This window comes from Mustela erminea, chromosome 18 (genome assembly GCF_009829155.1).
Source record: "Mustela erminea isolate mMusErm1 chromosome 18, mMusErm1.Pri, whole genome shotgun sequence".
NCBI classification, from domain to species: Eukaryota; Metazoa; Chordata; class Mammalia; order Carnivora; family Mustelidae; genus Mustela; species Mustela erminea.
The window spans coordinates 20,386,043-20,397,144 of record NC_045631.1 but is presented as its reverse complement, the minus strand read 5'-3'; the positions used below and the strand labels follow the sequence as shown (position 1 = coordinate 20,397,144).

The following is an 11,102-nucleotide window of genomic DNA, read 5'->3' as shown; positions in this document are numbered from 1 at the left end:
ACCCAAGCTGGGAGCCCAATTTTCCCAAACCCCTCACTTAGCTTCTGGCTGAGTTCCTTCCTTATTCTAAGAAAAGGAAACATGGCTCAGCCCCTTAAGAAGTCTTCCCCATGGAAGATACATGTCCTTCACTCACTGCCAAGTCTTCGACACAAGGTCTGACCTCACCTGCTTTGAAACCCAGGTGCCAAATTATTATTGGCCCAACTCTCAGGAAACAGGAAGCCCCAGAGCCAAACATGGCAACTTTCTACGAGGGGATTGTTGGTCAAGGCTTTCCTGAGGAGCTGGCATCACAGGCAGTATGAGGTGCACCGCGTGGTTGGTGTGCCGCGTGGGAGGTGTGCCCCGTATGTGGTGAGCCCAATGTGAGGTGAGCCCGTGTGACTGGAGCCCCTGTGAGGTGAGCTCTCTGTGAGGTTAGCCCTGAGTGTGAGGTGAGCCCTGTGTGAGGTGAGCCCTGAATGAGGTGAGCCCTGTGTGAGGTGAGACCTTGTAGGTGCGCCCCATGTGTGGTGAGCACATGTGAGGGGTGCCCCCTGTGAGATGAGGCCTGTGAGGTTAGCGCCCTGTGAGGTGAGCCCAGGTGGGGTGAGCCCTGTGTGATGTGAGCCCCCTGTAATTTGAGCCCTGTGTGAGATAAACCCTTGTGAGGTGAGCCCACAGTGAGGGGTGCCCCATGTGAGGTGAGCCCCATGTGTGAGCAGAGCCCCGTGTGTGGTGAGCCCTGTGTGAGGGGTGCCCCCTGCGAGGTTAGCACCCTGTGAGGTGAGCCCCGTGTGAGGGGCGCTCCCTGTGAGATGAGCCCCATGTGAGGTTAGCGCTGGCTGGGGTGAGCCCCCTGTGAGGGGAGTCCTGTGTGAGGTAAGCCCCCTGTGAGGTGAGCCCTGTGTGGGGGTGTCCTGTTTGTAGTGAGCCCCCTGTGAGATGTGCCCCGTGTGTGAGGTGAGCCCTGTGTGAGGGGCACTCCCTGTGACGTTAGCCCCAAGTGAGGTTAGCTCTATGTGAGGTGAACCCGTGTGAGGTCTCCTGTGTGAAGTGAGACCTTGTAGGTGTGCGCCATGTGTCTAGAGCCCGTGTGAGGTGTGCCTAATGTGTGGTGAGTCCATGTGAGGGGATCCCACATGAGGTGAGCCACATTTGAGGTGAGTCCCCTGTGATTTGAGCCCTGTGTGAGGTAAGCTCCGTGAGGTGGGCCCCATGTGTGGTGAGCCCCATGTGAAGTGTACCCCATGTGAGGTGACCCCCCCCGTGATGTGAGCCCCCTGTAATTTGAGCCCCCGTGAGGTGAACCCCCCGTGAGGTGCTCCCGTATGAGGTGAGCCCCATGTGTGGTGAGCCCATGTGGGGTGAGCTCTGTGTGAAGTGAGGTAACCCCCCGTGAGGTGAACCCCCTGTGAGGTGCTCCCGTATGAGGTGAGCCCCATGTGTGGTGAGCCCATGTGGGGTGAGCTCTGTGTGAAGTGTACCCATGAGGTGTACCCCCTGTGAGATGAGCCCCTTGTGAGGAGTGCCTCGTGTGTGGTGAGTCCTGTGTGGGGTGAGGCCTATGTGAGGTAAGTCCCATGTGGGGGCACCCCGTGTGTGGTGAGCCTGTGTGGGGTGAGATCCGTGTGAGGGGCACCCCTCAGGGGCGCCTGGTGTGAGGGGTAAGCCCCTGTGTGAGGTGATCCCCCTGTGTGAGGTGCACCCCGTGTGAGGTGAGCCCCGTGCGGGGGCACCCGTGTGAGATGAGCCCCATGTCAGGTGAGCCCCAGGTGAGGTGAGCCCCAAGTGAGGTCTCCCATGAGAGGTGAGACCTTGTAGGTGTGTCCCATGTGTGGTTCGCCTGTGTGAGATGAGCCCCTTGTGTGGTGACCCCTGTGCGTGGTAAGCCCGTGTGAAGGGTGCACCTGTGAGGTGCTACCATGTGAAGTTAGTCCCTTGTGAAGTTAGTTCCTTGTGAGATGAGCCCCGTGTGAGATGAGCCCTGAGTGAGGTCTCCTGTGAGCAGTGAGACCCTGTAGGTGTGCCCCATGTGTTGTGTACCTGTGTGAGGTGAGCCCCATGTGAGGGGTGCCCCCATGAGGTGAGCCCCATATGAGTTTAGCCCCATGTGAGGGTCACCCCATGTGGAGAGCCCAAAGTGAGGTGAGCACCATGTGTGAGGTGAGCCCGATGTTGTGAGGTAAGCCCCGTTTGTGGTGAGCCCCGTGTGAGAGGCATCCCCTGTGAGGTTAGTGTCCTGTGAGGTGAGTCCCGTGTGAGAAGCACCCCCTATGAGATGAGCCCCGTGTCAGGTGAGCCCCGAATGAGGTGTGTCCCCATGATGTGCGCCGCATGTGAGGTGCGCCCCATGTGTGAGGTGAGCTCTGTGTGAGGGGCACCCCATGAGGTGAGCCCCCTGTGAGGTGAGCCCCGTGGGAGGTGCACCCCATGTGAGGTCTCCCATGTGAGGTGAGACCTAATAGGTGCACCCCATGTGTCGAGAGCCCCTGTGAGGTTCGCCCCATATGTGTTGAGCCCGTGTGAGGTGAGACCCGTATGAGTGCCGTCCCCTTGAGATAAGCTCCCTGTGAGGTAAGCCCCATGTGATTTGAGCCCCCTGTGATTTGAGCCCTGTGTGTGGTGACCCCTGTGAGGTAAGCCCCCTTGTGAGGAGACCCCCACAGTGAGGTGCTCCCATGTAAGGTGAGCCCCATGTGAGGTGAGCCCCAAGTGAGGTCTCCCGTGCCTGTGTGAGGTGAGCGCCTGTGAGGTTAGCCCCTTGTGAGGTGAGCCACATGTGAGGTGAGCCACATGTGAGGGGCGCCCCATGTGTGGTGAGCCCCGTGTGAGGTGCACCCCATGTGAGATGAGGCCCGTGTGTGGTGAGCCTGTATGAGGGGCGCCCCGTGTGTGGTGAGCCCTGTATGAGGTCTTCCCTGTGAGTTTAGACCTTGTAGGTGCACCCCTTGTGTCCAGAGTCCACGTGTGGTGAGGCCCGTGTGTGGTGAGCCTCATGTGAGGTAAACTCGTTTGAGGCAAACCTGTGTGAGGCACAGCCCAGGCCCCATAGGCAAGCCTGGTTTCCTTAACCTCCACTACAGGTCTGCAGGTCTGCACAAAACTCCGCAGGCTGCCCCACTCCTGGTGGCTATTTTAGAGAAGCCGTGTGGCCAAACTAGTATGTCCCTCTGTGAGGGATTTGGGTCCAGTTTGTACCACCCACCAGTCCCCAACTCTCTGTAGAACGGAGCTGCTTTCCCTACAGAACACTCCCACACACATACAATGTGGTTAAAATAAAATGCATTTCATATAAATATCTCCATCAAGGAGTCATATGGGGAAATCCCAAGTGGCCCTTGAGAGAAGACTTGGGGTTCCTTTTCTTTAAATACAGAGTTATAAATAACTGTACACAGGGCGGCTAAATACAGTGTAGCATGACAGCGCCCCCTGCTGGTCACTCCAAGTGGTGTAGTCAGAGGAAGGTTCCATCCTTCTCGCCCACCAGCTGAGGGGTCTGGCACTGCGGATTTAGTCTTCAAGGGACCTGGGAAAGCACAACTCTGCATTATCAAGGAAGGGTGGACTCAAGGGAGATAAGAGGTTCTACTCGGTCCAGGCTGCTACTCAGTAGCAGGTCAAGTATCAGGCTTGGTGGAGAAAGAGCTGTAAGGCTTGGCGATATAATTTCCTTCCATCTCCCCAGGCCCTGTGACCGCAGATAATTGAGAGTTGGCTCCACCAGTAAGTTCTGTGGCAGCAACTTCAACTTCTCCCGTGGGCTGCTGGAACTCTGGGATCGCTGGGTTGCCTTGCTGCCCCATCTTTTTTCATCTCGTAAGTAAACACAGCACCAAAGATATCTTCATGATAGCGCTTCTGGCTCTTTAAGGGAAAGCAGAACCAGGGTGTCAGCTCTGCTGGTCCAGCCACCTCTCATTCATCAGGTCCAGGCAGGACGAGCCCCTGGGCCTCCCCCAGCTTCCCTGTCCCATGTACACTCATGAGCCATCTGCCTTCACAACTGTCACGCTGAGAGTGTACCTGAATGCCACTAGACTAACTCCCATCAGCACCCAGCCTGCCGTGAACTGCCTGAACAGCTCCCACGCCTGCATCGTATGTGTCCCCCAAAACACTCTAAGACAGGGAGCTCTGAGAGAAATACGTTTGGCAAATGCCACATACTTTCTCCTTGTCTTGAGGAGTCACGTTGGATGGTAGTGTGTTAGAGGCTCTGAGGAGTCTTGTTATCAAGCAACGTGTTGCCTTTGTGTAACCGAGCAATCAGACCAGAAGGGACAGGCAGGCCTTCTAAGAGCCCACTGAGCTCAGACCTCCAGCCACTTCCAGGGTTCCTTTGGGTTTCAGGACTCTCCTGGTCCTTGTGCCCCCCTGCCTGTGCCCTTGAGATGTATCCCTAGCCGACCCACCAGCTGCCCTACCTTCAGCTGGAAGAAGTAGTCCTCCACCTGCTCCTCACTCAGGCTCAGCTCAGCAGCCACCAAGCCCTTCAGCGTACGGGCCACATCCCGGGCCATACGCACATCCCCACAGACATAAAGGTGGCCATGCTCCTCATGGAGCACACGGAGCACCTCGCTGGCCAGCTGCTGCCGCAAGAGGTCTTGAACATAGACCTGAAACCAGAGGAGATGGGGAGATGGTGCGTCCAGGTCCCTGCTGTCAGGGGTGAAGCCTGAAGTCAGGCCTGCTGGCCAGGAGGAGGCAGTGAGGGGCACGACCGGCTGGAGGGGGAGGACCCTCCCAGTCAGGACCTTGCCCCAGGATCAGGCTCAGGATAAGGAGGGGCACTGGCACCCCGCCCAGCTCAGGCCTAGGGTTGGTGCTCCAGAGAGGAACGTTGGCCGTGCCCTGCCCTCAAGGAGCTGACCATTCAGTGAGACTCCTGCCTCGGACATCGAATTCACTATGCTTCAAAGAGGCATCAGTCAAGCCGCTTCCCCTGCCCGGGGCTCTGAAGCCCCGCCTGTAGACACCCCAGAACTGGAGCCCCTCTGTGTAGACTGTCCACGGAACCTCTAGTGTAATTCAGAGAAGGACACAGAGCATGAGAGTCCACGGTTACACAGAAGTCTAGGAGCCTCCGCTCTTGTTCCCCACGAGATGCCCCACAACCCCAGCACTGACACAAAACACTGGGCCTGGGAGGAGCCCAGATGGAACGAATTCACAAGGCCTGAGGCGAGGGTCTGTCCCAGCTCCCCAGGGCAGCAGGGACCATCAGCGGGGAGCGTGGTGTTTAAGCATAAAGCTAGCCTGGCCCACGTCATCCCGTCATCCCGGGCAGGTGTGTATCCCAGGGGAGGGCTTTTAGCCATTTGGGCACGGGGACTAACCCACCATGTGATCCTGGTTAGTCCTCAGTGTGTCGGGCCCGTCCCTCCTCCCAGCAGAGTGAGTGCATTGCTCTGACGGGTGTGTAACTGCTTCCAGTTCAGAGCTCAGATGAAGGCTCAGAGAGCAAGCGGCTTGTGGGGAACCAGGCCACCCCCCGAGTCTGCGCTGAAGTGCCCCAACCACGGCCTGGGCAGCCACCTCATTTACCTTGGGCTGGCCAGGCAGACGAGAATAGGCTGTGTGCACCTCGTGCAGCACCCCATTCTGGGCCATCTCCAACATCTCCTCTCGATACAGGTGGTCCTCATCTGGGCGGCGGCACCCGAACACCAGGGTCATGCGGCCGGCCTGGAACCCTGTTAAGACCCAGCAGGATGCAGTTACCAGGGTGGCCACCAGGGGGCGGGCCATGGCTCAAGACCCGTTCAGCTGGACAGTCAACTTGAATTATCATTTCATGCCCACAAATCTCCTGTCCCCACTTTACAGATGAGGAAACTGAGGCCCAGGGCACTCAGATCACTTGTCCACACAGGCTGAGGCAAATGGGAGAGTGGGCCAGGGAGGTCCCAGGGAGACGCCAGAACACCTGGTGTCCCCTCCCTCCCTGTCGGGAAGCCCCTAGCTGTACCTTTGCCCTTGGTGTCATGTAGCCGCTGCTGCCAGAAACCACGGAAGGGGGCGATGCCTGTGCCAGGTCCGATGAGGATGCAAGGATGGGAGGGGTCCTCGGGGAGCTGGAAGTTGCCAGCACTAAAGGGAACAGATGAAGAAGCTCAGTCCTCAGACATCCAGGGATGGATGCACAGGCTGGACAGGGGCTGGGGAGCTGAGGGTGCAGCAGAGCTGATGGGGGGTGGTAGTGTGGTAGGAGTGGAGAAGACAACGAGCTCAAATTTGATTTTCCAAGTCCTGGAGGCCGCTTCATTTCCCTGTCCAGGCACACCCTCACCTCGTCCTGGCCTTCTGAAAAAAGGCTGAAACTCACTGTACTCTGGGCCCCCCTCCACTGTGTCCTCTCTGTCCCTATTGGAGACCTGGCCATGCTCTATTGCCACAGGATAGAATGGAGAGGCCCAGTGTGACTCCAATGCCTTCATCAAGGGCCTAGATCCCTCCCTTTCAAACCAGAGCTCCCGGGGCCAGTGGTGCCACAATGGACAGAGTAGAAGGGGTGCTTGCCTTCTCACGAAGCAGGGTACTGGGTCTTGGGGCTTCAGGCTGCTGAGCCACGTGCTACAGACACCATGGTGCAAGGGACCTTGGCCATCTGCAAGGACAACACAGACTTGACCAACATCACCCTCCACTCCCCCCACACCCCCAGGGGTAAATTGTCCCAGAGGCTCCCCCAGGACCAATGAGCCTCCTGGGAGTGTCCGCTCAGGCGCTCTATGGGCTTTAGGGAGGGGGCAATTCTCCCGGTTCTGCAGTCCACCCTCTGTGCAGCCCAAGCTGGGGAAAGCTGAAAGGCACGTCGAGAGCATGCTAGCCTCTCCTTCTGCCCCTCCAGGAACAGTCTTAGAGAAGGAACACGTACACGATCACTCAGGTAGCAGTAAAATCAGATGACAGCTCGATTTCCCCGACCCCTACTCCCATGCTCCTTCCAAGACTCCCCCCGGGGACCTTTCCAGCCCACCACTCTGCTCCAACAGCAGCAACCCAAAGTGGCCTGTAGGGTGGTCACGGTCACCGTGCCATCATCTTCACGAGATAAAGCCCTTGCTGGCAGGAACTCTGAGTGACGGACAGCCTCCTAAGCATGCTGGTCTGCTCTGACACCTCTGCCTCCCTAATGGCCCTTCCCGGGCCTGTGGGAACCCCCATTTTCTCCGGGTTACCTCCCTTTCCCAAGGGCCCAGCATTTAAATCTATCCCAACCAACCTGAGAAGAAGTCCCTTTGTCTCTCTGAATGGGATCTGGCTCTCACAAGATGTGCCCACCGCCCCTCTGTCTGAGCACTGAGACTTGACCTGGCAGATGTTCTCCAGCAGAGCAGACAGAGTCTCTGCCCAGTGTTTAGAAACTGCAAGAGTGTGCTGTTCACCCAGCTTTGCCAACCCATGCAATGCTCAGTTACAGAGGGCAGGGCAGGGCAAGGGCACGGTTCAACCACTGCAGGAGCCAAGTCCAAGGAGACAAGGTTTTGTATCTCCCAGTCTGTTAGCCCATCCCCTATCCTCTGCCCTCAGAGCACCCTATGCTTCTTGGCACCCATATCATGACAACCATCTATTTTGATGAGTCTCTCTTCACTGCCCCCTCTAGACGGGAAGCTCCATGAGGGCAGAAGCTACATGTACCGTGTTTCCACACCCACCACTGTGGCAATAGAGAGATATGAAACAAACCATTATTGAGTGAGGGAGCGAGTGAGCAATCAAAACATCATCACCCCCGCAGCCAGGACAGACGATCAGGAATACTAAGAATTGCTGGGCTCCCACTAAGTACTGGGTGCTTCTTCCACAGGGTCTCATTACATTGTCCCAGCAGTAGTGAGACTGCAGAGAGAAGCAGGGTGGACCCAGAAGTCAGACTGTGTGGGTTTGAATCCCTGTTCTCTACTTGCTCACAGTGCAACTCTGGGGCTTAACCTCTTTGTGCCTCAGTCTCCTCACCTATAAAATGCAAACTGTACCCATCTCATGTGCTTACCGCTAATAAATATATAGAGAGGGTTCGCTTGGTGCCTGGTGTCTAGCAATCTCTGCCGCATACCTGTTATGGCTATTAACACTCTGGAAAGTGGGTATTTAACTGACGAGCAGACCACACAGCTCAGAGCTGCTGAACCGCCGCCCAGTCAGGAGCAGAGCTGGACTCTGGACCAAAGCCTCTGCCCAGCCTTACCTCGGGTACGGTACGTGAGCACAGCCACAGTGAGGTGGACCTCCGTGGGTGTGCAGTCCCTGGAGGAGCTGATGGAGTAGTACCGGGGTTTCAGAATCGGGAGCTGGGAGAGCAGGAAGCCAGCAGACACCCGCAGGGACGGGAACTCCTGCAGCACCTCCAGGAATGTGGGGCTGTTGGTGAACTTCCACTTGTTGTATTCTGAGGCCTGAAAGCCAAGGGCAAGGTGAGTGACTCAGGGCCCCTGCTCACACGGAGGCAGGAGGCTGTCACAATCCAGCGTTGGTTTATTCCCTCCTTCGTTCCCTGGGTGGACACCTCCAAGCACTGGGCGCTGTCCATGGTGCTGGAGAGAAAATGGTGCCTTTCCTGGAAGCACTCAGGTCAGTGAAAGCGTTTCTCCGATTCGTGTGCTTAGAACTCCACCATCAGCCACTGGTGAGCAGGAGTCAAATCTTTATTATAATCTAATTTTGGACAGGGCTTTGCAATCATAAAGACCTGGGTTCCCTCTTGACTGGGTGCCCCCGCTTGTTGTGGGATCTTGTCCCAACCACTTAACCTTTGTGACATGAGGATAGCATCACCTCTCTCATGGGAACATTGTGAGAATGAAATAAGAACATGTGTGCTGAGTTAGTACACTGCAGCCACAGGATAATGGCTGGAATCAAGATAATTAGTGAGAAAAACGATGGCGATAGTGCCATCTTGTGCCTTTTACAAAGGCATGGGCCTAGAAAGTTGCAAGTGGGTTAATGCAACCTCTCATGTCCACTTCTCCATTCATCCTCACCAACCATCCTCCAACACTTCCCAAGTTCCAGGCTGATGCCAGGTTTGGGTAACATACAAAGAAAGACACAGTGGTTCTCCTTTTCTAACTAATTTCTAACAAAGTATCCTTTGGTAGCTTCCTGAAGATGCTCAGAAAAGTTCAGTTCACTCGACACAACTACGTCCTGGAGATAGGATGGGAGAAGATGCTGACTTCCCACCAGGTTTTGACAAGTCTCACTTTGGGAAGCTGGGTCGGATTCCCCCTTGGCAGTTAAAGGCCAGCTCTGGGTTCTGGCTCCCCATGATTCTGGGACCCTGCCCTTCCCTCACCCACTGGCCCAACCTTTACCTGGCACAGGATCTCCAGCCTCTGCCTCTCAGCTTCTTCTGTGGCCAGATGTGCCAGCTTTCGGAGCAGCAGCTGGGTTGGGGGGGTGGTGATGTCCAGGAAGTAGGTGAGGGCCTGGCTGAGTGAGCATGGGGGCAGCCGCTTGTCTCTGACCCAGTAGCTTCCTGGGCAGGGTAAAGGAGGAGTCAGAATGGCAAAAGGGCCCCAGTTAGGTTTCCTGAAGGGTGATGAGACCTCTGGAGACACCCTCCATCCTACAGCTGCAGGGGAGACACTGAATTTCTGGTCCCAGGAACTGCAAAAGTGTTCATGTGCCCAATTCACATGCAGGAAAGTGGAGCCCAGAGTCACGGCTGCCAGGGAAGGCTGACCAACAGCCCTGCAAAGGGCACCCAAGATGACATGATCCTGAAAAGTCAAGTCTGCACCAGAGTTCAGTGTCTCTCTGGTTCAGACCTGAACTTCAGCAAAACATCCATAGGTGAACTATAGACTCACAATGACTAAATTTTCCAAAGACCGATGTACACCCCAGAGGCCAGTTATGTTCGTTTAGAGAAAAGCCCTGGACTACCGTCCCCTGGGGCTATACCAAGAAGTACTGAGTAAGCAGCAAGTCAGCCCAAAGTGTCAAGTCCCAAGGAGTCACAAGAGGCTTTAGGCTGGGTAGTCACAGTGCGGACCCTGGAGCCAGCAGACAGGTTTGAACTCTGGCTCCTCACCATTAGCTAAGTGATTAAACCCTCTGAGCCTTGGGTTCTAGCTCTAAAATGGATGTGATAACAAAACTTGTCTCACTGGGTTTGTATGAGCACTGAACGGAATGGTGTATGTATAATAGTACAGTGTCTGGCACACACCTGCTCAACAAATATTAGGTAAAAATATCAGTATTATGTTATTTCATTCAGACCCAAGGCCTGAATGTGCCACATCAGTTTTCCTACAATCACAAGAACATCTCTGTCCCCTTGCTCATATTTCTCCTGGACAGTGGGAGACTACACCACCCTTTGCTTCTCTGACCCCCACTTTCCTATTGTGGCCACTCTCTTTAGGGGTACACATTCTTTAAAGGCAAGACTATCATTAGCCAGAGAGCTCTTCCTATGGGCTGGGAGGCTCGTGATGGTTGATTTCTTGCGCTTATCTCTCCTAGTACCTGTCGCCCCCATGCTGTGCTCCCCACATAGATGAGGCCTCACCATAGCATGGGAAGCAGGTGCTCCAGGTCCTCCCTAGGACAGTGTCTTCTCCCAGGTGAAAATGGAGAGAGGAGTCTCACTCTCCTGGTCACCCACAGTCTGCCCCTGCCCACAAGCCAAGTGATGTGGGAACAAATGAGACCTCGGTGGGTGAGCAGTAGGAGTTTAGAATGCCATGAGCATGCAAGTGGTTTACACACTTTGGGATCCAAGGAGACTCTCGGGGCATATTAAACCCCCTCTCTGAGTTTCTGAACAAATGTTTCCAAGCCTGTAGGAAATGGACATTCCTCCATTCCTGTGTCTATCTGGTGCCAGGAACTGTGGTCAAGACTGCTCTTTTGGTCTTTACTACAATCTCATAAGGAAGGATCTCTTATCTCCATTTATTATCTCCATAGAGAGACAGAAATAGATGTTTCTTATCTCCATTTATCTCTTTGTCTCCATAGAGACAAAGAAAGAAAACCTTGAGAGGTTGACGCGCAGGCCCAAGGTCATGTAGCTAGTAAGTGATGGCTCAAGGATTCGAACTTCCAAGGCTCAGCCTTTTTGCAATGTTCCCACATTTCTCCATCAT

The 11,102-nt window shown here is 55.3% G+C and overlaps 1 protein-coding gene across 2 annotated transcripts in view; it reads right to left on the bottom strand.

Annotated features, from left to right (window-relative positions):
• Nucleotides 1-3,253: 3,253 nt before the first annotated feature.
• Nucleotides 3,254-11,102, bottom strand: part of NOS2 (nitric oxide synthase 2) — a 33,813-nt gene continuing 25,964 nt past the window's right edge. For both annotated transcript variants that reach the window (XM_032322279.1, XM_032322281.1), the window contains 7 exons: nucleotides 9,318-9,481; nucleotides 8,189-8,396; nucleotides 6,514-6,601; nucleotides 5,963-6,084; nucleotides 5,539-5,687; nucleotides 4,416-4,610; nucleotides 3,254-3,855 (listed from right to left, as the gene is read on the bottom strand). In XM_032322279.1, the coding sequence (XP_032178170.1) occupies nucleotides 3,736-3,855; nucleotides 4,416-4,610; nucleotides 5,539-5,687; nucleotides 5,963-6,084; nucleotides 6,514-6,601; nucleotides 8,189-8,396; nucleotides 9,318-9,481 (1,046 nt within the window). In that variant the 3' untranslated portion in view covers nucleotides 3,254-3,735. The remainder of the gene's footprint in view (nucleotides 3,856-4,415; nucleotides 4,611-5,538; nucleotides 5,688-5,962; nucleotides 6,085-6,513; nucleotides 6,602-8,188; nucleotides 8,397-9,317; nucleotides 9,482-11,102) is intronic.